Source organism: Myiozetetes cayanensis, unplaced genomic scaffold, assembly GCF_022539395.1.
Source record: "Myiozetetes cayanensis isolate MyiCay16 unplaced genomic scaffold, myiCay2020 scf1, whole genome shotgun sequence".
NCBI classification, from domain to species: domain Eukaryota; kingdom Metazoa; phylum Chordata; class Aves; order Passeriformes; family Tyrannidae; genus Myiozetetes; species Myiozetetes cayanensis.
This window is the reverse complement of record NW_026086604.1, coordinates 104,023,089-104,050,797: the sequence shown is the minus strand read 5'-3', so window position 1 is coordinate 104,050,797 and position 27,709 is coordinate 104,023,089. Positions and strand designations below refer to the sequence as shown.

General features: G+C 42.1%; 1 protein-coding gene across 1 annotated transcript in view; it reads left to right on the top strand.

Moving 5' to 3' along the window:
* Positions 1-27,709, top strand: part of EEPD1 (endonuclease/exonuclease/phosphatase family domain containing 1) — a 62,578-nt gene that overhangs the window by 22,023 nt on the left and 12,846 nt on the right. Inside the window, exon 2 of the mRNA XM_050330563.1 lies at positions 13,152-13,203. Within this exon, the coding sequence (XP_050186520.1) occupies positions 13,152-13,203 (52 nt within the window). The remainder of the gene's footprint in view (positions 1-13,151; positions 13,204-27,709) is intronic.

The following is a 27,709-nucleotide window of genomic DNA, read 5'->3' as shown; positions in this document are numbered from 1 at the left end:
TCTTCAGAGCAGACATTAGAAGAAGCTCTCTCACTCAGAAGCTGGGGCAGCACTGGAAGATGTTGTCTCAAGGTGGTGGAGTCAGTGTTTTGTAGGTTTTCAAGACTCAGCTGGGTGAAGCTACCGCTGACACCTCACGATAATCCCGTGTTGAGGGCATTGTTGCATCCAGCAGTGATGTTTTCATCTTTTGACCAGCGTTCCTGTGTTTGTGGTTCTGTAGTACTACTGGAGACAGACATGCAGGATTTGATTGGTAGAGAATTCTACCACACACGGTCTCAAGGAATTTTCTGGGATGCAGTAGCAAAAGTGAATGGTAGCAGCCTGTGTAAACAGGCCATAGTCTGCTCGGCTATGTGTTTATATTGCATACTTTCTTTTTGAGTGGTCTCTCCCTTCTGCTTAGTATATCTCTGCTGGAAAGCTCTGCCGGCAAACTGAGCAGAGGCTGGTTCGAGCACAGCAGTTGGCTGGGAGAGTGCCGACTCAGCCAGTTTTTCTGACTTTGAGAACTGCGGACGGATTATATTTGCTCCCGGTTTAGAGTTACAGCTATGTGATGCATCCCCTGGACGTTTAAATCAAAACCTTTCCGTGTTACTCTGATACTCAGAGCAAAGGCTATATGCGGATGTGGCTTTTGGCTAACCAGGGGCTTAAGCTTCATGTAACCCTCATCACACTTCAAAGTCGTTATTAAAGTACAAAACAACTGGACTGATAGAAAGACCGTCTGGTCTGCTATTTGGGTTAAAGTTATATAAATGGCACTCCAAATGCCCCATAAGCTAAATTCCCTATTCTAATGCAGTATCATGTGATGATGTAGATGAAGCTGGTAGGATACTTTCGAAATTAGCTCTTGGAAAGGAGGCTTTTAAGTTCTTACCGTTATTTGGCAGGTAGTTTTCTTATCTAATTTGTGCTTTTTGCATGCTTTTACAGATGCAATTTCAGTATGGGCTGACTGTTATTTTCTGACTATAATATTCTCTTCATGTCTGGAAACCTGAGAGTGTAGCATCACTGTAAACAAAATTCTTTATGGCTTGACAGCAACACCACTTGAGAATAGCCTTACTGAGTTGTCTTCTGTGGCTTTACTGACATTTAAAGGCTTCAGTGCATGCAAGATGGAGGAGTGTCATCTTCTCTGGTATGTGAAACTTTTTCTGCCTTTGCTCCCTCTGGCCTGCTTCTTATCACAGTTTTCCGTTTCTTTGCTTCGCAGTTTGGACTGTGCAATTGACCTCAGTTTTAGGAGGATGAATGTTCCTATTCATTCAGAGCTTGGGTATCAAATTGTTCTGCTTTCAGTAATCTTTAGGTGGGCCAGCTGAGTGATAGTTTTGAGGAATTCTCATCTATTGTGACCTTCCCTTCACCATATGGTATAAATGCTATAAAGAGAGCAGCCCAGTTGTTGGCAGTGGGTCCTGACGCCATTCCTGTGTGTGATGCAGCAGATGGCTGTGCTGACTGACGCTCCACTCTGTTGACGTGCAAACTGGATAGTGTTAGGCTAGGCCTGTGCTGGAGACTTTTGTCAGAGTAGTAGTGCAACAGTGTTATCTTGTTAAACCCACACTTTCCACCTCCTCATGGTGACAAAACCTCAGTCACCTTGACAAAGTCTTTGGATGCCTGCCCCTTGCTCTTGCAGAGCACTGCGGTGTCAACGTCTTGCCACCAGCTTCCAAAGCTCCACTGTAAGAACAGGGGTGGGCTGGATTTTGCCCACAGAGTGGGAAGTTCTTAAAACGTGTGGTCTGTCTGCTAACACAGATTCTGCTTTGTTTTCTACCTGTTATAATGATGAACTTCATTTTAGCCTTTTTGTCGAAACGTCTTTGAGTTTGTAAAGCAAAATAAGCTGCTCATAAAAGAGCCGTGGAGAGGAGTACACTTGACCAAAGCACTGCTCTTGGTTTCTGTAGTGCTCTTTTCCCCTCATCACAATGCTTCTCACCAATTTCTTAGTGTCTCTCTGAGCAGTCATTGTGTATGTTTCTCTATTTTAATCCCTGTTGTTTAGCCTCCTCTGCTGCTTAAACAATTCCACTTTGGCACAAAGTCTTCTGCTGAAGATGCTCATATGAAATGCCCAATTGCTGTGGCGCTCTGCCAGCCTCTTCGAAGTAGGAGCCAACTCTTGAGGGTCAATCTCTTTGTTAAGAGTGTGCTGTGGAAAACTTTGAAGTTCTGTATCCAAATTCAGCCAGGAAGCTTCAATACTCTTTGCACAACACCAGGCTAAATACTACCGGTGCTCAGACATCACTAGCTGATCATGGTTGTACTACCATAAAACTGCAGAATTGCTCTTGAGCATGTGATTTACAGAACTTTAATTTCTTTTTACAAAGCTGACTTTCGTTGTATACCTTTGTAAGGTTTTTAACCGGATAAACTCATTTCTCTGAGATGAGGATGTGCATGTATGGCAAAGTAATATTGCATTAAGTTTCTGAGATTGAATGACAGGCTTTCACATAGGAGCTTGATTGTGCACTCTTCATGTACCTGACGGAGAAAGGGAAGCAGATTATTTTAAATCACTTTTTATTTCTTCCCAGTGTTTTGCAGGGACATAGAAGGAGAGTTTTCAAGTAGAGTTTCAAGCCTCCCAAGGCCCCATAATTTTATTGGTAGCTTTGTAATACATGGCAGAATAGTAGTGCAGTGGTGTGCCCTTTCCCAAACATGTCCATTTGATTTAATTAAGGACTACTCAGTTTTTCCATTGCTGTAGTAGGGCAGGACTGAGTAGGAGAAGGTGCTGTTTCTGGAATTAAGACACTTTACCCTAGCAAGGAATGATTCAGAAACTCCAGAAAAAGAGCCAAATGCCAGAGTCCGTGTACACTATAACATAATGCCTATATTTGGAAGCTCTAAGTCATCTTTGATTTTTATGACCTTCTAAATTTTTGTTTTCAGTCTTGGTCTCCTCCCTTGCTGGACAGATTTGAATAATTCAATGCGAGTTAAATAACTTGCCCATGTCCAGTTTTAATGACTCAGAAGAAATCAATGTTGCTGCAAACACAAAATTCTCTGTGAGACTCTCTCTTCCTACCAAATTATAAGGAAACAGGCATCCTTTAAAAGATTAAAAAATAAAAACCCAGTGACTGTGAACATTATACAGAGGATTTTGCCCAAGTTCAAAAGCACTGAATGTAAGATGAACTGTTTTGAAGAGACAGTATTGCTCTTAGCTAAATATAGTAAGAAATGACATATGGAAGAAGGAAAATACACTTTATCATTATATAAATTAAACTAAAACCCAACTTCTGCCCCCCCCCCTTTTTTTTTTAAATGCAGGCAACTGATTTTGGTTTGCTGTCTGTCAGAAGTGAGTTGCAACAACTCGTGTATTTTTTTGTGAGTCAATGTAACACACACCCCCTGCCACTTGCAGTAGTACTCTCTTCTGCTGCCTGAATTATCATGTAGCGAAGTGTTTGGCACAGGAGCAAGCAGTGAAGTGGGAGGTGGAAGTGGGAACAGAGAAGCCTCCTGGACTGTCACCCTGAGTTTTGAACGATGTTGTAAGTTAAACTGCATTGCCACTGCGTGTATCTGTTAGTCTCTGTTAGCAGATGTGTAGAGACAAGATTGCTCCGTTCAGTATAATTTAATATAGGTATTTGATTTGCTGCTTCTTTATTCATTAGGTTACTATTCTGTAGTCATTATGTTACTGGCAGTCCTGGGCCTTCTGTGGTTTCATCTCATGTGTTTGGGAATTTGGGGCATATTTTCAGCTGCAAGTCTATTTTAAACTCTCTTTTTAAATTAATAATTAAAAAAAAAAATCAGCAAATTACGGGTTAGAACAAATTGATCCTTTTGAGCCATTTGTCTAATTAACCTTTGCCTCTCAGGAATCAGGTTTGGTTCTGTTCAATCAAGTGCAATGTATCCCAGCTCTTAATAACCAGCATTTCTTCTGAGGACATTAGAAGTCTTCCCTGACTTTTACTTTTCTAACTGCTCCTACTCTCTTGGCATTGTGCCAGTTTGCAGAGACAGAATTGGAGAAGAACAGGGAAGAATAATAATGGGATATCAAGAGAAAAGGCCATAGGATGGCCTGTAACTTAGGCAAGTGTTTCTAAAAACTGCAGTTAGCACAGGGCTTGTGTTTTCTCCCGAATGGAGATGGGTTACAAATCTTTCTGAACGTAATAATGAGAGAAAGGACAGTATTTACATGCTCATTGCCTGCACACAGAGGATGACCCTTCTGTGACTTCCTCTAGTTTAAAAGTTCTAGGGGATCCTCAGAAAGACTTTATGCAAGTGGAAATGATGTCCCGTCTCCTTCCCCTTTACCTGAAAAAGGAAAGAATTAGGCCTGAGATGTGATCCTCTGTGTGGAGGAAGAGGTAAATAGGATGCTTCCCTGTTGCTCCTATTCCCCTCTCTATGGTAGAAACGCTCAGAATTTGCACGTGTCCTTGATAAACATCAGTGCCTCACAACTTGGAGGACACCTCTTCTTGGTAGATGGATAAGAATGATGTTTCTTTAGTGTCACAGGGATTGTGGAAGTTTTGAGCAGCTCCCTTTTTATTTTGCTGTGTGTGACCTTCTCTACTTACTGACGTAGTAAAAGTCTATGTGCACAGCATCATGGATTTCATCCATTTGGAAAGACCTTGTGTAGGGTGTTCCCAAGGAGGTGGTCAAGAAGGCTTCCAGGTCTCATTATATATGGGCATTCACATGCTTTCTGCAGCTGGTTGTGGTTTGAATTATTTTCTGAGCATGTCTTACTCCCTTACAGAGTGCTAGGAAGAAGTTGGCTGTTTTCGCAACCTCCCTCTTTGGTTTTGCTCTTGTGCATTGGGAATATACAATGCTCAGAGTTTATGAATCATCATCCTGTTCCTGCAGTGATATAGCTGTGCTGAAACCATAGCATTAGTTGAACATAAATCAGACCCTCAGTGCAAAGTTCATAGGTCAGCAAAAAGATGTCTTTGCTGTAGGCTTTGGAAAGAGAACAGCAAGGAGAGAGCATCCCTGAACCCAGGGAACCACTGAACTGGGAAAAGAAAGGAGCGAACTCTTTCAGTTGCCTCCTGCCTGCCAGCTTGGGTAATGCTGCTGTTGCCCCCCCTTCAACTCTCAGTAGTAACCATCCATAATTCATGTTTTCCCTCTTTTAGTTCCATTACAGTTTCCTTTCTCCCCGTGACAAATACTCAAATCACTCACATAATGCAATAGATCCGCGAATGCAAACATCAGAGGAAGAGTGTTTGTGTGGCCTGTGCTGTGCTGCCAATTTGCTTGATGGATTGCAGCTTCACTGCTCCTTCCATTTACTCCTGGTTCCCTTTCCAGCTGTAGTGCCTTGATCTACTTTTTGGTTTCAGACCACGCTGCAGGGAAATCAGTGATGATTAGACATCAAAGAATATACACTTTCATCTGAACGAGGAAGCTGCAAAAAAAGTAGCCCTAAATAAAATTTACCTCTGTCTATATGAATGTGTTTATAAAATTATATATAAAATTTATATTATCTATTTTATGTGCATCTAGAGTATAGATTATAAAAATACATTTCATATAATTATATACTAAGTAAATATATTTTTTTAAAGGAAATGCAGCTCTCTGATTTTATCATAATTTCTTCTTACTGTAGATACATTTTTTTTTCCTGAGAATCTTCCAATTCATATTGTTGTGTCATTAGCTGGCAGCTAGTCCCAAAGCAATATGGCATGATATTCCCATCCAAGTTCATCAGCTTACTTCATAAGCTCTCCAGTGGCTTCCAGCAGCTGTTAAGACGTGGCAGTGGACCCAATTTTTCCTTCCATTTAAGGAGTGATTGAGAAGATGCAGATGCTTTTATTGGAGAAGGAGAAACTGAATTTTTTTTTCCTTGTCAGACTTCACAGGGATAGATGGAGGAAGTTTATGAGGCTGAAAGTCATTAAACATGCTTTTTTTCCTTTCCTCCTTCTCCTTTTGTTTTTATGGGGGTGTGAGCAAACAGGGTCTAAGGGGTGAAAAGACAAGTTTGTAAATGGGATATGCCAGCAAAAATAAGGTGACTTTTCACAGTGCATGCATTGATGGATGTCTTAAAGGCTGCAAAGGGACCCCATTTAGGTCACCCGTTGCCCTGGTCAGTGTGGGCATCCCCAAAAAGGGAGCAGCACAGATCATTCTGCCCCAGGGTGTTCAGAGACTTGCTCTGCTGTCATCTCACCATGTTAAACATAGTCTGCCGTGCTGCTGGTGGGAGCACCTGCCTTTATGCAATGTAATCATCACTGGGGCAGACAGAGTCAGGAAACAAAGCCTTGAGTCTCATTAGGCATTAGCAGCAAGGGAAGAATTCCATCATCAGCTCTACATTCAAAACAAACACCCAAACAACAACAAAAAAATGCACAAACCCCACAACCCCCCCCTGCCCTTCCACATACTACCACCCCCTGCCTCTCCCCCTTCCACCCCTCCCCCATTTTTTAAGCCATAAGATCTATGTTTTCCTGTGTTTGTCCCTTTTGGGCTGGTACCTTTCCCCACCCTCCATGTGCTCCCCAAAGCAGCACATGCTTGATGGCTAAGCATCTGCCTGCGCTTAAAACGATTAAAAACCAGTTAATCACAGCCCTTAACCTCAGGCTGTCGGCAGCTGGCTGCATCAGGGACGCACCACAGCCCTCACAGTGAACACATACCCATGTTGGTAGCTTCCCCATCCTTATTGTTACTCACGCTGTCATCTGGCAAGTGCCAAAGGAAAACGAGGGGCTGTGGTGCAAATGATGATGAGTGTGCCCTTCCACCAGCAGAGCTGAAGACCAAGGTGAGGTATGGGGAGAGGAGCAAGCTGATGGGGAGGGCTCCCTTTCAGGTACCAGGTAACATTAGCACAGCTCAACTGCATTTTTTTTTTTCTGTTCTTCGTCCAACTCTCATATTTCATGCCCATCTCTTAGAGCGGAGTTGGTTTATAAATAAAGCCAGTTTGAAAGGTTTGCAAATATACTTTTAGCCTACAAATTTGATGACCCAAGTGGTCTTGTCTTGTTCTTTTTGTTAACTAACTCTAATTTGAGTCTCTCATCAAGCGCTTCAGTTATGTGTGTCCATCACACTCTGCTCTTGGATATGTAAGTCATCCATAAAACTTCACTATGGGCCATAATGTGGTTATGGGGTCTTATCTTAAGAACAAAGAGGAAAAGTTTGTTAACTAAAAGGGAGGGAGAAGGAAATTATTTAATGTTGTTCAAAATGATGCTTTGGGATTGAGCGATTTTTGCATGGGCTGTTTATAATAAAGTCTGTGAGTCAGATTTGGTACAGCTGTATGCTGAAGATGGAGACAGAAAACTAAGAGAAGTCAAATGGCATTTCTTGGTGATGTTAAATTTAGGCTTATGCAGTGGCTAATAGAAAGCATGAGGCTTTTGGGAAAACTCAGGCCTTGAGCAAAGATGTATAAGCTTGCAAAGCAAACCGAGACTAATCCACAGCTCGTGTTGCTGCTGGATGACACGTCTGGGTTGGTGATGTCTGGCAATGAGCCACATGCTGTACCAAACCCCAGGTGGAAGACAGGCAGCACTGATTGTCCAGGGAGCTCTGCTTTCAGGCCTAAGGAGGGAAAGAAAAGGAAAATGGGACTATTGCTGTCATGCCTGGAGACTCACCATGTGTGACCTGTTTTCAGGCTAAGAAGGCGTCCCAGGCACTGGGAGTGCCAGCTTCTAGCTGAGGTCTTGCTGCTCTACCTTGGCAGCTGCCCTGCATCCCTGCATCTTACAGCTTTTGTAGGACACCGCCGTGAGGCCAAGTGTTCGCTTAAACACTTTCTGACTCTCTGATCGCTGTGCTTATTGCTTCACATTTTCCTCACTTCCTCCTCTTTCCCTTTTAATCAAAATTACCAGGTTCTGCACTTGGTGGGAACGTCAGCTCCGTGCTGTGCTCAGCTCAGCAGGCACGGGTCACTGTGCTCATTGATGCAGGGCTCTGCTCTGGAGACCCTCTGTTGACGGTGGCGGCCAAGTGACCCGTGTCTGTACTGGCTGCAATTCTAATTCTGTGCAGGGGTGATCCAGAAACTGGCTGTAATTCTAAAACCTCTCTACCCCTAAAACACCCTCCTAGTTGGTTTTGGAGGAAGCAGCTTCTCTTCCTCAGGTGACGACCTCAGGTGCGTTCTGCGTGGATGGATCTAGAATCTGCCTTGTGCGGTGGCCTCAGTCCATTCCATCTGCCCTTGCTGCAGATCGCTTCGCTGGTTTGCAGGCAGATGATCCTGCAGTGGTTCTTAGGAGGGTCCCGACATTCCCTACTGCGAGAGCAGATGGGATTTTGTGGGCAATGTGGACTCAAGCTGGGAAGTGAAGCTCAGTGCAGATTAAATGTGATCGTGATGGCTCATGGTGAATAGGAATGCACAACCAGCAAGGGACCCATTGGCAAGTTTGCAGTGTTGCAAAAGATTTATGAAAAGACTTACATTATTCCTGGGTACGTGTGATTAGAGAGGGTAACCCAATGTTTTTAAGTTAGAAGGCTTTGAGGAAAGGATTGCAATGATACCCTGAGGCATAGAAGTGTGCTGTAGCTATAGGCATTTGCTCAGCACTGTGACTAATCTTCTGGAAACCAAAAGGAATTCCCTTAGAGGAGAATGCTGTGCATCACTCGCAGCCAAAAAAAGAGGGAGTCATGTGTTTCCTTGACAGCACATCATGTTTGCATATTTTTACTGCTGGAGGAGAGTCCTTCATCCTGATCACTTGCATGTTTTCAGGTATTTTGAGTGTGCCTGGGGTGACAGGATATTAATTTCAATAGCTTTGTTTAAATAGATCATGTAAGTAATTGAGCCCATTAGTATTTTTAGTAGGGTTTCAGGTTTAAGCAGGGCTGTTTTTGTCCAGTCAGTATAGTTACTCACATTACAGGTTTCTTTACCACTATATTTTAAAGCTGGTAGGTTAGAGCAGGCTCTCCAGGAAACAACAGGTTTATTTGGGAAATATGATTTTTCTATGACTTTATTCGTGAGTTAATGTTTGCATAACGTGGATGAGAGTGAAAGAATTTATGCCAAGGATATATGAAAAGAGCAAGGAAGTGTCATATTGAGGCAGCAAGAACTTGGGCTTCAGTATTGGCTTTTGGTAACTCTCCTTGCATTTTATTAGAGATTTGTTTGGGGTTTTTTTTAATTAGAGATCTTCCCTCCACCCCTTTCTCAGTCACTGAGATTTTATTCTCATCTACTTTGAAATCCTTGGTGAACACAAAAACTACAAACAGCAAATGAAGTTATGAGCTGCTCTCAGAGGTTGTAAGATTGCTATGTAATGCTTAAATAAGCAACCTGATTTCTTTCTGAAACACCAGACACCCAAAGCAGCAGCCTTAAAAGAAGCTGCATTTCCAAGCTGACATTGCATCAAGTAGCACATACTAATGTTACTTGGCATTGCTGGAAGAAGTAGCAGTAAATAACTGGTTATCAAAAGCAATTTTCTAGGTAGTGGACCATAATCCAGTGGGCAGAGACAGCATCTATGATGGTGCTTTAAGGAAAGAAGGATCTTGCAGCTGGTTGTATAAAGGCTGATATTTGGATTTGCTGATTCCTTTTGACCCAATAAAAATACCTGGTGTCACCTGAGGAGAAAAGAGTAAAGTACTGGGCAAACATTGATCTCTCAATTTTTAACAGTAGAGGAAGTCTTTTTCTCACCAGGAATAAAACCAGTGTTGCTGCAAATCATGTAACAACTTTGAATTGAGATTTGATTCTGGCCCTGCATATGCAGTACCTCTGCAGGATGTAAACCCTTCGTATGGGTTCTGCACCTCTGAACAAGAACACAGCATCTCCGTTTACATAGTGAAGTAAAGTAAAAAGATTCCTGCTCCCTGCTTCATTACTTGCTTCTGTGTGACCCTGTATACTTTGTTTTAATTAAATGCATACCTGTTGTAAAAGTTCTTGTGGGGCTTTACAGGTGTAAATGGGAAGGAAAGTAGGTTTGTACAGTAGGATGATGATCTCTAATGGAAATGGTACTTCCATTTGGGGCAGTCTGCTTGTTTCTTCTGAAGCTATTGAGTGTCAGATAAATCACAAATAACATTCTAGAAATAAATCAGTCAATTGGTAGAAGCATCCACAGCCTTGACTGATTTGATTAAGTAATCAAAAAGTCTCTAGCTTGAAAAAAGACAAAAGTAATTTGCATGACAAAACCCACACTGTTGTCCAGCTCACAGATGGGAACGGCAAAATGTTAGATTTTACTGTGTGCACACAGATTTGAAGCCGTCTTTGCAGCAGCCCAGCTAGCTGTGAGCATCCTGGGTGCTTCCATGTGTGTGTTAGCCCACCTCTGTCTCACCCAGCCTGCGTTTTTCCAAAGTGCAACAGATGGGTCATCAAAAATGAAGGGGTGACCACTGAATTCAGAGCCAGGTCTTGATTGTGGCTGCACTGCCACTGCCTGTGTTACTGGACTTTGTTCTCTAAGATGCATCAGACTAGGCTGCTTCTGAGTTGGACACAATACTGCGGTGTTCTTTAAATGGAGGTGCCTTCTTTGCCTGGTGCCCATCCCATCTTTATTTTGCATGCTGGCAGAATTGCAAGGAAAAATATGTTTTAAAAATACCTTGTACTGGCTTTGTACTTTCCCTCAGTGCCTTCCAAACGTTCAGCTGAACTTTTGTGTGCAGCCCAGTGTGTTCACCAAACAGTAGTACAAAGTTGCATATCCCCTGCTACTCTAGTGGCTGGGCTTTAATGGAATACCTTTTTCATTTTCCTGATTATCCCGTTGTTTTCTGAACCATCTCTACCCACTTTATCTTAGTAATAATAGCCTCTGCAGACTGGAAATCTATTGTCTGGGGCTATTTTATAATTCATTGGATGTAGGCTTTTTATGATGCCTTGAAGACATCTGTAAACTAGAAGTCCATTAAAGTGAAAGCACATTTGTGTTTAGGGGTTAGGCTGTGTGTTTCCACCTGCAGTGGAAAGCAGTAGAAGGACAGGACTACAGCAATGTTTTGCCAGCTGCTGTTGCAGGATGGATGTGCATACTTAACATATAAGGTGCCAGTGGATGTTCAAGAATTTTGCAATATTTCTCTGAAGTTTTGAAAGGCTAATAAAACTTTTTGTTGTATATCCTTTGGCAGACTTCTATGTTGACTATTCACACTGTCTTGAATATAAGCTTTTAACTATACTGTCTCTTTACTGTGTATGTCTACAGGGTGGTGAGATCATTTAAACAATATTTATATGCATCATTTCATTCTTCTATTGCCATGGAAATGCTTTTGTATCCCTGGGTAGAGGAAATTATCCTCTGGAGTCCAAGGATAATATATTAAGTGACTGTTTTTAAGACTGGGTAAGGAAAGTGAGCAGCTGGAGTTGCAATACAGGTCTACTTCACGGGTAAAAAGCTTGCCAGCTTTCTGTAAGCCTGGCTTGGGGCAGTGCAGCATGATGGCAGCTTCTGCCCTTGTGGGGGGAGGACTTAAGGGGATGATGCCAGGATAGGTGGGTTGAACCACCCTGGGACAGTGAGGTTCCTCTCTCATTTCATTAAACTGTATGGTGAATCTAAATGCAATTAGGCACCAATGTGGGGGAGTCCAGCTGGTTCTGGGCTCTCTGTAAGCTGAGAAATCCTAAAGATGGAACTTCTTACACCTGGCAGAGGGTTAACCAGGGACAGTAGGACTGTAACACAGAGTGGGTTTCCTGTTAGGAACGTCAGTCGTATTGTGTTAGGACATGTGTCTGTGTGTCCAATCATGAGCTGTTATGATAGTAGTAAACCAATGCTGTGTGTACATGTGTCACCCAGAACTGTATAAAGGTAGATGCACTGTTGCAATAAAAAAAGCTGGTATCCTGAAACCCATGTCGCCTCCTGCCTTGTCCGCGACACATCAAAGCTGTAGAGAGCTACATTTTAGGTGGGCTGAATCTCAGCTGTAAAGTAGAATCTCAGTCCTAAAGTAGATGCCCAGCTCTATAAGTAGAAGTGCTGTTGATCCCTTCTGCTCTCTGGCCAAGGCAGCTGCTGTGGGCACTCGATGGGAAGTGCCCAGTGATGGGGAGGTATGAGGTCTGGCCTTGCCAGTGCTGCACAGAGGGGAAGAATCCCCTCCTTTGACCTGCTGGCAGTGCTCTTCAGGTTCATTCCCCTCCTGTGAGCCCTTCAGCTTGACAGGGATGCAACAAAATCTTTTTCTGAAATTCCTTAGCATGAAAAAGATTGGACCTTCGCACTGCACAGGGACACGTGCAAGTAACTGAAGTTGAAGGTGGATGGATGATTTTGAATTACTCATTAAACTGACTATGAAAGATTAGATGTTATATAAGGTTCTTTTATATATCCTGATTTTGCTGTGATTTTGCCTGTCTTACAGGCCAAAATCCTGCTTGAGTAACTCTGATAATCTTTTTGAAGTGAATGAAATTCAGTGTGCAGGATTTAGCCCCTAGAGGTGAACTTAGAAAACATTCAATAGGTGAAGAAATTTGGGGTTGATCGGCAAAGGGCATTACAAGAATAACAACCATGGATTATCTCTCTACCCTACTTTCAAACAGTGATGCTCATTTCCCTCATCTCTCCCTCAAATTTCTTCAGCTGGGTTGTCTTAATTACTGTACCTCATATATAATACTGCAAATCCTTGGGAATGACTATCATAGGACTTGTAGAAACGTGTTGATACTGAAGAGTGAAGTTGACTAAAACCGATAGAATTGTCTAGAATATTCTTCCATGTTTGTCATTCAGAAGATCCTCTGGGTATTATTTTGGGGTATTAAAAAAAGTAGTGATTAATGCAGTTTCTCTCTGTGTCGAATTCAGATATGCTTGTAATTTGGAAACCAAGATACCTGTTTAGGATTGCTGATTCAAGGCAAACAAAGTAACACTGTCTCTGTTGCTTTGGTTTGTTATATTCTGAGCATGTCTTGTATCTCTTTATGAAGAGAGAAGATGAAAAGAGAGCTTCAGTTCTGCTGTTACTTGTGCTTCTGTAATACTTGCAATGGGGTGAATCATTCTTTTTTTCTCGCTGTTTTTTTCTTACAGTATCAAGCTTTTGGCTGTGCAGGAGCTGGTTGACAGAGAAGCGCTGGAAAAGGTATTTAAAAATATCTCTAATACAACCGTTGCAACACATTTAAGCTCTTAAAGCCCTCTGTGTTTGTCGTGCTTCCTAACTTCATGGAAAATCACACAGCGTAAAATAAGATGTCTTACTAGCTGCATAGTGCATGAAAGCAGAAGGGATATGTTTTGTCCAAGCCGACCATGTGTTTTTGGTGTTCTCTGACTGTACAACAAGCTTGGGGTAAGCAATGCTTAATAATAAGCAGTAAATAATAAAACCTGGTGTTGCTCCACAGCCAAGGTACTGCAAGTACAGCAGCACCCTGGAGGGCAGGTTTAGATCGGATATTGGGAAGAAATTCTTTACTATGAGGGTGGTAAGGCACTGAAACCGGTTTCCCAGAGAAACTGTGGATGCCCCAACCCTGGAGGTGTTCAAGGCCGGGTTGAATGGGGCTCTGCACAACCTGGTTTTGAAAAGCTAATATAACACTGTGCAAAGAAGACATGGTTCTCAACCACTCATTGTGCAAAACAGGTCAATATTCACAAATTTCCATCATTGGCAGCAGTTGGATTCTCTAGCACCTCACACCCTGTAGGCTTCTCACCATTCCATCGGACCGGTACCTCCCTTTGGCCCAATGCCTCCAAAAACATGGCCTGGTGAGGTCAAGTAACCTCAGCCTGGTGGGAATGGCTGTTTGAGGCATTGTCTGGAACTCTGCAGGAAGCTCTTCAGAAAGGCTCAGCCTCAGGAAAATGATCTTTCTAAATTGAGCTCTCTGAATATTTGATATCCTCTTTCATACAATGCCAAGCTTAATGAATTTAAAAGGCCATTTTAGCTCTCTGTAAAATAACAGGGTGGAATTATGTAAGTTCAAAGAAATTTGCTGTCTTTATTTTTTAAATACAGGAGAGGAAAAAGAACATAGACTAGAACAAAATCCCTTGTACAACCTGCTTGCAGAGTCAGATTTTGGGAACATGTACCGTCATGTTTTCTATTGTTACATCATTATTTATCAGCATTATGATGCTGGAATACATTATATTGTAGGCATACAGAATATTATTAAATGATAATATTTTAACATCCATTGTAAGATGATTTTTTTCTGGGTTTTGAAGGGAGGTTTTCTTTAAGAAGGCTACGAACCTAAAATAACCTAAAAGCGTTTTTCCTATAGGACACTTTCCAGTGTGTCATACATGGTTTTGAACTTTGGAAACTTTCTTATTTCTAAAATTTGATGCCCAGCATTGAAAGCGTTGTTATATATTTTGACACTTGCATGGAAACCCGGAGTGAGTAGAAGCCCACTGTTGAAGAGCAGTGCCTCCTTGAAAAAACCTACTGGGCACACTAGTGTTTGTGCTGCAGATGAGCTCCATTAAATCAAACCACATTGAGGCTGAGTGCATTTGTAGTGAGTCTCTGGAGAACCAGGGCCTTGAGACAGTGTCATAAAATTATCCGACCATGCATAACACAGATGGACTGTGGGATGAGGCACGTGAGGCAACAGACTGTTGGAGCAGGCTGCTTGAACCGTTGGGGTCTTGAGAAGATGGGAACCCTCTGTGGAAAGACTTTCCCCTTCGGGAGAGCCTTGCTCTGGTGTAGCAGAATACTGCTCTGCTTCAAAAGCTGCATGTCCTAGATTTGCTGGTTTCTTACTGCAAAAAGGTTTCATGCCAGTCTGACTATCTTAGATACTGAAGTGTCTTTAAATGTTTTTCCCACCTTGACCATTGAAAATAAACTGAACGCACAGTGAGGAGCTTTGTGCCATGCAAAGACTCTATTTGTTTAATTTCTTAAACCCTAATGTTTTGGCGAATTGTGCCAAAATGGCCCCTTTAAGCCAAAGATCTACCACACTTGGCGGCATTTATGCCTGGGGTTGCCAAGACAGAAGGTATGATTGCCAGGGTTTAATTACAGCTCCTCCTGGATTGGGACAGGTTTGACTGACCCTTGGATGCTGTTCATCAACTGGCTTGTTTTTCTGGGGAGCTGTGGGTGCCTGTAAACACCACAGATTGGGGTGCTGCTTGTGGAGCTGAACCCCAGCACCACACTTGTTAAGAGGAACAAGATAATAATAATTTATTTCAGCGAACTAGGTCACACAAGAAGAACAAGAGTGTTTACCTAGTGAAAGTTCTGGGTCAGAGATGGGCTTGTTTGTGTTTGTTTTGGCCATGGCCCATCAGACCCATCCCACCACAGACTCCCTGTGGGCGGTCTTACCAGCAGCTTAAAACGAAGCACATGCTTACCTGTATTTTATCTTGCCTTGAACCTTCAAATCGATCTGTTTGCTTCCCCCTGCCTCCTCCCTGAACTTGCCCCAGCTGCTGTGGGATCGCATTACTTGCATGCCTTCGATTCAGAAGGTTTGCTGCCATTTACCGAGGGCAGTAAAGAGCACAGATGGCAAGATGCCACAGGAGAGCTTGCAGTCAGGCCAGCCTCGTCCCCACGAGGGTTCAAGGCCACTCAGGCTTTACAAAGAAGTATCTCGGGCACGCAGGCTTGTTGATGCCAAGATCTGTATGAAACATCGCTTCCTCTTCCAGAAGCACCGCTCTGGGAGAGACTCCCAGAGACACTCTTGCCCCAGTGTGTTTTTGAGTACTTTGCTTGATCTAATTTTGGGAAATCCTTAATTGCAGATGAAGACTTCTACTTGGCAAATGTTAATTGTATTTATTTGGGGAAGGGGAAAAAATAATTCTCCCGAGGAACACGCTGTTTTTGTAGTTGAAAAATAAATCTGTTTGAGTAATTAGCAGATCGAACTGCCCAGCCAGGTGACATTTCACATCAGTTGCTGTTTTAGCATTTTAAATCTGTAGTCCTATTCCATAGGCAACAAGTACACTAAAACAATTGTTCTCATTTGTGCTTGATGCCAGTAGGTTGTGCAGGAAGAGTCATCCATCTTGTAAGAAAAATAAAAATATTCTTTGCATTCTGTCAAGTGTTCCTCCCTGCATCTCTCAGGTATTAACAGGGGCTCTTGAGCTTGTTTCTCCTTCAGAGGCAGGTTGTAGAGGAAAGTTAAATAATCTGTACAGTTTAGTGATCCCTTTTATAAGGTAAGCCTTCTTTGGGAACAAGCAACAATAACCCATTATTTTCCTATTTGTGTATTCATGAGTAAATGCATCTGCTGTAACTCAAGATGAGAAAGGACTGTCTACTTGACTCTAAAGACAGAGACATTTTTTGGCTTCTTATCCAGGAAATGTAAATCATGTGATTCTGAGCTGCAGTTTGTAAAGTGTGGAATTCATTTGCAAAGTGATGATTATTCTGCTTGAAGTTGGAAGTGATCTATCAGACTAGCTTGAGAGAAACACTGGGTGGGCTGAAGGATAATAGGAATTGGGGTAAGAAATTTGATTTTGTTTAGGGATGATCTTCTTGAAGTTGATCATAACTTGCAGCTTGAAAAGCAGGGCAACATAAATTTTACTTTTAAGGTCTGGCTGTGACAGTGATGACAAAGGGATCTATGTCCAAGAGGTCGGTGAAAAGAAAGTGAAAAGAACAAAGTAATTACCAGTAGGCTTGCACTGTCTGTACGGGAATTTTCACCTTCACTGGAGAAGTTTTGGAAGTCACAAATCAAGAGGGATTGAAGGTCTTTCACTGGTGCCTGTGGCTGTGAAGTACAGTGTACGTTCTCTGGGCACCAGAACAGGCAGTGAAGTACCTTCTATCCCTCTCAGCACAGGAAGGGGTCTCTTCTGCCTGCTGGCCAAATCTTGCTTGGTCATCCATTGTGCATCTCTGATGGAGATGATAGAATGAGAAAACTCTGATCAGCCTTCTCCCCCAGAGAGACTCCCTTGCCCCGTATAAAGAGTGACTGCTCTGTCTTCAAAGACTGCTCTTCTTCTTAAAAAAAAAAAAAAAATTACCTTGTTGCATAAAATGGAAAGCTTAGTACTGTAAGCAAGCAGTCTCTACAGTCTGTGCTCCTTTTTTGGCATTTCCCACCTCCCTTAGAAGTACTAATGACTGGAGTTGTCTCCCATGATGTGCAGTCACTCTCCTGCATTTCCTTGGCTGTAGGAATGTCTGTATTTGGGAGATATTTGCTAAACGCAGCCCTGTCCCATCACACAGAATTTTCATGCTGTGCCTGAGGAATCCATGAAGCACAACTGGTGTGATACCGAAGGGGTGGTGTTATTTTACTAAAAGAAATTTAACATGCCTGCCATTGATCAGAAGCACTTATGGCCTGAAGGGAAATGCATTGAGTACTGTTGCCCATTTTTACAGGGTAAGAAGGCACAGGAGATGAGGACAAAATGGAGTGCTTGTTCCTTTCTAGTGGCATTACTCTGATAGTACCATTTCAGCTGCAGTTAAAAACAGACTTGTAAAATGCTGAGCTGCACTGGGCATTCCCTGCTGTAACCGCCTTCTTTCTACACAGTACATGGAGAATTTTAACTAAAAATTTGCTTTTGTTTTCTTGATCCAGTGTACTGTTTCCTCCAGATATTATCAGAACATAAAAAGTGTGACGTCAATTGAGGTTCCAGAATTTCCAGTATGAAATGCATCTGCTGGAGGTTTTTATTTATCTTTTGTCTGCTTTTGAGTAGATTGAGCCAGATCAGTGTTTAATCATGATTAAGCCCATTGTAATCTCTGTTCTTTATAAAATCCCTCTCCAAGCAGAGCAGGTTGTTTATTTGTGAAAGGTTATCCCTAGGAGCTTTTCTGCATTTGAAAGAGAGGTGCTGTTTTCCATTTGCAGGGATAACATGGTTTCTTGCTTGCGTGGATATAAATATGGTTATATGTGCATTAGATGTGATTTTTGTTTTGTGTTGGTTTGTTGGGTTTTTTTTGGCTGAAGCAGACATGTACACCAGAGATGCAGTTGGTTCAGGACTGAGTCTTTGTGTGCGTATTTTTTATTGCCATAATCCTCCTGTACAGGGTGAGCCCCATCTTGCAATCTTGCTTTGCTTTGAGCTGATGGTTAAAAAAGACCATAAGGCAATTTACAATGAATGAATCAGTTGCTGTAAAGAAGTTATATTTGCTGCCTGTTCTTAGAACTATCCTTTTCAGAAACCAGCTGACCCCTTTGAAAACCAAGTACATTTGGCTGTCCTCTAGAGTCAGATAAGGAAACAGCAGTCTCACTTTCAGAGAACAGGAAAAGGAGATGTTGACTTGGCCATTGACTCAGTCGGGACCTTTGTTCAGCTTCTTCCAGCCCTGTCACTGCCTCATTTTTCTGCTCCCCATTTCTAGAGAGGACGGGTGGAGTCAAGTCTTTCACCATCCTCTTTGCCTAGTTCAGCTGGGATGGACTTCTGCATGATTCATCAGCTGGGGTAGGTCCTCCTGCCCTGTTGTTTCAAAGCCACCAAGGAGTCAATGATTAACCACTTAGAGTAAAAGGAGGTTATTCCAAATTGTCCAGCTGATTTAACTTTAATTCTTTTTCTCACTTTAGTCCCTATTACTCTGCTCTTTTGCTTTCCCACACCCTCCATTTTTCCCACTATCCCTTGTATTGCTTGTTTATCTGAATGCATGTAATACTCAGGAATGCAAAGTATTAATTTTTTTCAAACTTCATCCCCTGGGGTCACAAAAGCTAAGAGTGAAGGGAAGTACAGTTGTTATTGGGAAGGAATTAGTTTTGTCTGAGTAGAGCTGGAAATTATGTTGACAGGCTTTTTCAGTGTTATCCTATCTACTAAACTGACTTAGGCATCTGCAGCTATACAGTGTTTGCTTCTGGCCTTTCATATTTTTCTCCTTTCTGTCCTCTAGGAGGGATCTAGATGGCTAGAAGCGTAAGGAGATGTATTGGTGGACCTTACAGCTGTGGCCAGCTCCATGATGATTTCAGTAGGTTTCTGCAGGAGGACTTCTGACTATTTTGTCTTTTCAGGCCCCTCAGCTGCAAACTCTTTGTCACGTGGCTAGCAGCATTAGAAGCACAGGCTTTCATCTACTAGAATTTCTGGTGTCTTTGATCTTGGCTGGATCGCTTTTTCTCTTTAGTTGTATTACCTATCTATTTTCTCATGATCAGTGGACTTCAATGAACAAAACACTAGAAGCCATGCTGTACACACCACAGGGAGCTACAAAGAAAATTCTCTTAAAATTCTGTCCTTTATGAGGTGTCTTCTTCTCTAAAGCACAGGTGTGCCTCTCTGAACAGTAGTGGTATGGAGATTGTTTGCTATAATAGCTGGGCATTCTTTTGTAAGGTCTGGTCTTATCCCCAAACAAAAGCCAAGGTCACCCAATAGTGAAATCCTTCTCTACACTTCCAGAACAGGTAGAAACAAAAAAATATATGTTCCACAAGTGCTGGCAGGTATTAAGATTTGGTTGTGGGTTGTAGGAGTAATAGGAGTCCTTAGTCAGTCCTTTTTCCTGATTTTTTTTTCTTAGAAGATGACAAAAGGCAAAGCAAGTTCATAGAACAAGGCCAGTCCTGTAGCCTCTGTGGAGGGCATGCCAGTAAGGACAGACAGAAAACCATGTATTATTACTCATGCAAACTTATAAATAAAGCATGTGCTATTTCAGAGAGGAATCAGTGTCAAACTGGGTTCTTTAAATTAAGGGCTAGAGCTGGGAAAAAAAAAAAGAACAGGTGGATGAGATTTTTTTTTTAAAGGTGAGATAACACAGCCTAATGTTAGCAGCCTAGAAACGATCCTCCTGATAATAAGCATAAAAAAAAAAAAAAGAGTAATGGATTAAGAGGTGAGACCAATTTAAATAACTTCACAGAAAGTGGCACAGTGTTCTGTAGGCCGGTGTAATCAATGCCTGAAGGAAGAATAAATACTTGAGGCTGTCAATGGTTCTGAGTCACATTATGTGTTTCTTTCTTCCTTGTTTTTGTGTTCTTACCCATGGGAAAGAATGCTTGCTCTAAGTAGAGATGTAAATCAGCTAGGGAAAACAGTAATACTAACAGTAGGAAAGAAATGAAGCCAGAAAACACCCAACTCACTTGCCATCACCTCTAGAAATTAGTAAATTTTTATCATGGGAATAGAGAGAGACCTAGTTATTTTAAGTGCTTAAGCAGCTTTCCTTGATTAATAGCATACAAATATTGTGATTTACCTCTTCTCTTTCCGTTTTATTCGCTTTGCTTTTGTATTAGCACGTTTTTCCTGCCTTCCCTTCTCCTGTGGCTGAAGACAGCGTGCAGATCAGGAGATTCAGGTCATGGCAAATCGATAGATCTCACTGGTTGGTTTGTTTGGGCTGTTTTGAATTGGTGAACAAGAAACTATTTAATATCACTTTTGTATCTCGTGTTTCACAGGATGATTTTCTATTTGCTTTCCATATTAGGGTCTGGGTTCTGATAAACTCATTGTCACCTCATGTAGTCCTGGGTGGGTAAGGTTGTACTCACAGTGACGTTGTTTTAGACCGCACCAGAGAAATCAAATCTTGAGTTTCATGAGAAAAGAGTCATCCCAGGAATTAAACAAAAAACAAAAGAAAACAAAAACAACGGCAAAAAAAGAGGGGTTCCCAAGAAGCCACTGACTCCTGGTTGGCCAGTACATTACATCTAGTCCAAATTAGCACGTAGTTCAGGTCTCCGAACAACTGCTGCGTGGATGTTCGTGATTTTCATGATTCTGTGATTTTATCACACCTTCCCAGTTGAGCTGGGTACTGTTTTATGACAACGTAGTGGAAGTGTTTGAACTCAATCCCTCACCTCTCATAAAACCAGCCTGATGAAAAAGATAGCCTCATAGTCATTAGGGTTTCTTTTTACTCTTCCTTATATCACATCAGTCCTCTGGCGTGTCATTATAGCTGTTAATGATTATACTGCCTACATATGAAAAATAAAACACTCTTTTGAAAAGACTTCAAGAATAAATTGCAAAGATTTGTGCCCATCCTTCATGACCTCTTGAGCCTTAATTCCTGTGTTATGTTTAAAAACAAAAAGAACGTCCTCAAGAGTAGGAAAAGAAGTAGTCAGGAAATGTCTTCTGCCAGATGAGTCTGTCTCATGAAGTATAAGTTCAAAGCTCAGCTTGTGAATGGAAACGTGAGAAATTAAGAACCCACAAAACTTCTCCTACATGGAGGCCTGCCAAATATGGACATACTCTTCCATAGGGAAAGGGCAGCATAGACTTCCACCAAGTATCTATGAAGATACCTTCGCATTAAATGGCAAACTGTATGAAAGATAGTGAGCATTCCATTTTGACAATAGGTAGCTGAGCATCCCATAATTCTTTACTAGTGACCCGAGCACTTAAAATGTATTGAGGAGTTATTGCATTGCCTCTCTCAGTTGTTGTTTTGCTGCTCTGTACCTAAGGTTCTTCCCTGTCTTCCTTTTGAAGATCTATAAAAAGACATTATTTATATAAATAATCACTTTTGTTTAGGGTGAAGGTAGGAGAACAGGCCAGTGAATGACCTGCATTGTTGTCCCAGGAACACTAATTAAAGGAGAATTTTATGGGCTACAATCTGTTTTTTAATCATATATTCAAAACTCAAGAAAGTAATTTCCTCTTAGATATTACAAAGAATTAAACAGTTGGGTGGCTGTGGTGAGCTATAATTCATCTGGGAGGGCAGTGTAGAAACTCACTGCTAAGTTTTTCCAAAATAAGTACCCAAAAGGGAAAGCAAATAATGTGAGAGTGCAAACTTAGGCTCCTACCAGTCCCCAGCTGATCCTGTAAACCCTGACTTAAAAAAAACCAACAACCAAACCCACAAGTGATTTGATTCAAACAGGTTTGTATATGGAAACAAACCATTGCACACTTTTGATAACTGAGATAATGTCAAGCTTATCAGCATAATTATTTCCCGCACATTCATGAAGTACAATAGGTGAGTAACACAGCGGCGGCAGGAGAGAGGCGCGTGTCCAGCTGGATTCACATCCCTGGGCAGGTTCAACAGAGAGTCAAGCTCATGAAGTGGCTCAGAAACCTGATGTGGGAAACAATGCCTTTGGTTTGAAAAGCTTTCCAATCCTGCCAGGCATCGTTTAGCTGCTGCCAGACCGAGGGGTGCCTAAATGATGGGGTCCTCTGATGCTTTGCCAACCAGGGCCCCTCTGCAGACACAGAATTACACCCCCTCTAAAGCAGGCAGAGGGACTTGGACAACTTAGTTTCTACCCTATGTATAGTTAGGCTTGAAAAATGATCCTTGCTCGTTCTATCTCCTCTGAGAAGCTCAGTCCCAGAGGGTTTCCTTTCTTAAGTAAGCTTAGTAGTGTTTTTTGCAGCAAAGCTGGGAACTCAGGTCACCACAACACTGCTGGGTGGTGAAACTGCAGCATGGTAAGTGTTTACTCTGCAGTCCATAACGTGGTGCCTGGAGCAGTCATTTAGGAGCTGAGAGAGAATCTGATCTTCAGAGGAAAGAAATCCTTCCTCTGTGAGTGTCTGAATTACCGGTATGCTCTTTAATAAGCAGAAGCAGCACATTTTCTACAAAAACAAATGAGTTCATCTGGAGTTGAAGCCATAGGTGCCTTCAGATGGACCAAGCTTTGGGACCCCAGTTTGCATGCACATTATGCCAAGAAATGATCTTTGTATGTCCATAGCACACAAAAGTATGTAGAGATACTGACTGTACTTACAGGTACTGTATTATTTCTGAAGAAAGACAGTGTTGAATATTTGGCTTTGCTGAAGGGCTTTACCTTGATTTCACCTCTCACAAAGTTTATAGAGCTTTTTGAAGGATGCATTAGATAATGTTTGTGAAGAACGTGGAGGGTAGCAAGGATTTATTCAGTCATGAATCTGGATGTTTTGGTTTAGTTCTAGGAACAACAAACCAGTACATAAAGGTTGGGAAGGTATTGCCCGAGGTCTCAATGACCCAGTACAAACAGGACACACTAGCATGGCCAAAGGGGTAGATCAGCTTTCCATGAGTAAATCTGTGACTTTTGCCCTTTCAGTGGATTGGTTCCTTATCTTTTCTTTTTTTTTTCCATCCTAGAATTTTTCTCCTAAGCCTTATATTTTTTTATTATTATTATTTCTTCAGCTCTAACTCCGTTATAGACTTATGTACAATATGAAGAAGCAGAAAACCTTTTCTATCACAGATGTATACATATGGCTGAGAATGAAACTGATTCCCTGGCGGGGGGTTGTTCTCCTTTGAAAACATCCATAATTATCTGCCTATTAGACCCCCATCTGCCTGCCAAGTTTTATTTGTCCTTATATAATATCAACACTTGAACCACACAAACCATAAACATTATGCCGTCTTTAATGAAGTCTTCCTAGAAGGGACTAGTTTAATGGGCATGTGAAAAATCTTGTATCTTAACATAGCATCACTCGAACTTCCCCTCATGCTACTTTTATGGTTCCTCAGAAGAGAGTTTGTGAGTGCTTCCCCCATGGCAGTGGATTCATCTAGTTCTTGTGTGTGTATTTTTTTACTGTGTTGCAAACAGGAAAAGGATATGCTTGAAGGAAAGGCAAACAAGCAATAAAAGGCCTGAGACAACACTCCTGCCAGTGGGAAGTGGGATCCAATGCCGAGTCTCTGTTTCAATCTTTAACCACAATAACGCTTCCTTCCGTGCTGTTACCTTTGGTTATAGGAGAATCCAGATGTCACTGAAAGACCGGATGCTCCTCTGTGTCCCCTTCCTGAGTTGCTCCAGCCCGTGGGAAGTCAATTCAGTGTTATCTGGCTGCAGAAATGTGCTGAGCATCCTGGCCCTGCTGTGTCTGGCATCCCCTCTTGACTTGCCTTGTGCTGTCCTGTGTGTGCTTGCACCAGGATAACAGTCCTGAAGCCTCTGACCTTTCCCTACCCCTACCTCAGTAGCCACTTCCATAAAATTGAGCACCCACAAATCTTTCCACCCCTTAACTCCACCTATTCCGATTCCCAAATGTGACCTAACTCAACAGTCTGCTTCTGGAACATTGGTATCAAAACAGGAAGTTTTGCTTGAAAACCAAAGGTGTTGATTTCAGCTTCTCAGAGGTATTTGTAAGTGTTTCTGCTCCCAACTTTCTGAGTCAGGCTTCCTTAGGGTGCCCCAACTGTAGCTCTATCCTGTATGTGGTAGATTGATTTTGGATTATGGGTGGGTGTTCAAGTCTGCTTGAATGAGAAATAAAAGTCCAGTTGGATGAATAAAGAAAGGGTAATGTGCATTTAATTTTTAGTTTATACAGTACACAGGGATGGAGCAGAGAAGTCATGTATGCATTAAAAGATGGATTAAAAAAGAGCAGTGCTAGATGGCCTCATGAAGCCACTATTAATTTTGTTGTATATTCTATGGGAAATATATTAGACCATGTTTCAGGATGAGAGTTTTATTGGAGAGAGTTGGGGAGCTTCTCCTCGGGTGCCACTGCACAATTTAAATGGTATATCTTAGAGATCTTCTGTTTACCCTTTCCAGAAGCACCAAATCCATCACTGTGAGATGCTCTGTAGCACAGAACAGCCCTTGCCTTGGACTCCAAATTTCTTTTGCCATGGTGATGGGGAAATCTTTACTAATATGACACCTCCACCCAGCTGAGATGATAAAGAATTGATAGAAGTCACTTATTCTCCTCTGGTACTCATTAAACCTGCTCCCTCTAGTGCTAGCTAAAAGAAAAGTAACTGTGTATATGTGACATTTAGAAAGGGAATATTTATTTCCTAGTTCTCATCTCTCTTCTTCATTAAGAAGAATGAAAATCACCTTTGCTTTGGTGAAGCAGGTTGTTGTTTACCCTGACTGCAGTGCCCTTTTAGGCCTGAAAGCTTACATTTAATTTCTTTGAGTGCCTTTCTGAAGTTCAGGTGATGATTACTGCACCCGGATGAACAGTGCCATAACAACAGGCTCACCCTGGAAGTTCCTCACCTCCTCACTGCTGCTTCTGTCTTCACTCTTCTCACAGCTGCTGCTCTTATTCCAGGTCTGAAATGATTATTAAACCCTAAGACATTGTTTTCCTGGATCACATTTAGTTTCCTCAGGGTTTAGGAGCTTTTTGAGCAAAAGGTGCACCTCAACAGAAGTCGCTGACTCAGGGTGGTCCCGAGAGCTGGTATTACAGGAGTAACACTAATCAGGCACAGATGTTCAGCATGGAGTGGTGTCATCATCTGTCAAGGATGGCCCTGCTGCATAAAGGGAACTGGATGCACAAATAGCGCCCCAAAATAAAACACAGAGTAACCAGGGCATCCTGCAGAAGAGGTGGTGAGAGCTGCTTATGGGCTACTGCAGGGTGCTCGCTGGCAGCTCTCCTAGTGGGCAGTTACTGCACTTGAAGAGATCTAACTTTATGCACAAATTAGATGCTTTTGCTGTCAGTGTTTGCAGTGTCCTGGGGAGGCAGGTAGGTGTGTTAGGGAGTCTATAACTTCCTCATAATCTCCAGCATGTGCCAGCCCAGCATATGTTCTTTTATGCACTCCCAAATTAATTCAAGACCCCTTACCTTCCTCTCTCCAGTCCCTCCTCAAATGCGCATTTCTCCAGCTTCTCCAGCTGCCCTCTGTTCTTTTCCAGTATCAGTTATAAGTTCATTCTTGTACCTATCTCTGCTTCTGGACAGGATGGAAGGAATGGGTGCCAGCCCTTTATCAGAGTGGACAAAGAGCAGTTAATGTCTTTTGATCCTCCCTTCTTGGGAAAGTGATGTGTTGCTGATGAGCAAAAGCAATGGAGCTTGTCCCTGTTCCTGCAGTGGTGGCCCTTGTTGGCACCTTGCACGCCAAATGGGGGCAGTCATAGAGTCATAGACTCATTTTTGGTTGGAGAAGACCTTTAAGATCATTGAGTCCAATGGGCAGGTAGGTACCTGGCAGAAGGCGGTTTGACCTCTCACAAGCACAGGCTTAGAGTATGCCTCGGAGCCTGGTGCCGCCACGTTCCTGCTCCCTGCCTATCTGCCTATCCCACAAAAAACCAGCACCCAGCTGGAAGAGAAACTGCGGTGGCACAGCCGTAATACAGGGCATAAGTAAATAAGCCCTGGTACTGTGGGTCTTATGGTATGCGTGTGAGCTTTGACTCGGTATGTGTAGCATGTTGTGAAGAAGCTGATTAAATTTCATGAAAATTGCAGCCTGAAAGGCTCTAGAGAAAAACAAAACTAGAGCTTTTTTGTTTAAGAGGATTTGGGTAAAATAATAATAAAAAAAAATTGTTTTCATTTACTGAGATTTTAATTTTTATTTTTCTTTACCACCTGAAGAATTTCTTCTCAAAGGGATTGGCGTAGGTCTAACTTAGCTTTGCAAAGAGAAAAGGCTTTTTTTTTTTCAGTCTCATTGTGGGCTAGGAACTTGTCTGTATATTTTTACTGCATGAGGGAAAGCGTAATGTTGGTTGACGTTGGGTTTTGTGGGCAGAACAACATGATTTGAAAAATGCCCTTCTCACTTCAGCAAAAAAAACCCATTACCTCAGCAAGTATGCTGTCACAGCTTCAAAATCTGTAAGCCCTGGAAAATGGGCACAGACTGAAGTCAGCTGCTGTAGGCCAAGTTCTCCATTGCTGCAGCCATACCCAGAATGGGCTGATGGCCTTTTTTTCAGAACAAACCGTGTAATCTTATTTGTCATCTTTTTGTTTGCACAAAGTTAAGTCAAGGCCTTAAAAAAAATCAATTTGGAGGAAACAAACTATTCAAACTAGGCGACTGCAGGTGCTCTTTTTAATAAAGTGGTGGTTTCTGTAGGATTTATTCACTCCTGTCATATGCTTTGTGCTGGCTGGACTTTCTAGGCAGCTGCAACCCAGAGATAAGTTAACTCTTTTGTCAGGTTACAGTTGAACTCCTAATTTTTTTTTTTTTCTGATTTAAGTTATTTAAATGTTAAAAAAACTCATTCACCAAACTCACCCTGTTCAAAGACATCAGAGTGGCACCAGGAATGAGTAATTATTGCTACCGTGATTTATTGTGTTTGTTGGGGTAGCCCCTGGTGATCAGTTGAGAGCCAGGCTCTGTTCCCAGGCCATGCAAACACTCTGTGTGCCTCCTTGTTCTATAAATCCTCCCAGCCCCAGCACTACCTGAAGGTACATAACGGGCAACAACACGGTGTGTTAGTGTGGCATCTTGAATAAGAAGCCCCAGCAAGCCTCTGCACGTCAGAAAACTGTTTTAAAAGGTGTGCCACGTGTTTTTGCTTCCGCTGTGCAGCCAAAATAACTTTTGGCCTTCTGAAGCAAAAAAGGGTGGCTGGGTTGTGTGTACCTGAAAATCACTGCTTACAGCTTCAGCCTCCAGGATGCTGAACTTGCAGACAAGGCAGTCAGTGCAAAAGCAAGATTTTATTTTCATTTTTGAATCAAAACATAAACATGAAAATAACTATTCCATAATTTTACTGGTACCTATGTAGGAAATTCTTATATCCATGCAGCTCTGTAGCTCTTCAAACTGTGTTTAGGATGTCCCACAGCAAAGAGTCACTGTGTATACAAAGTTATTGTTTGCCTTGAAAATCCAT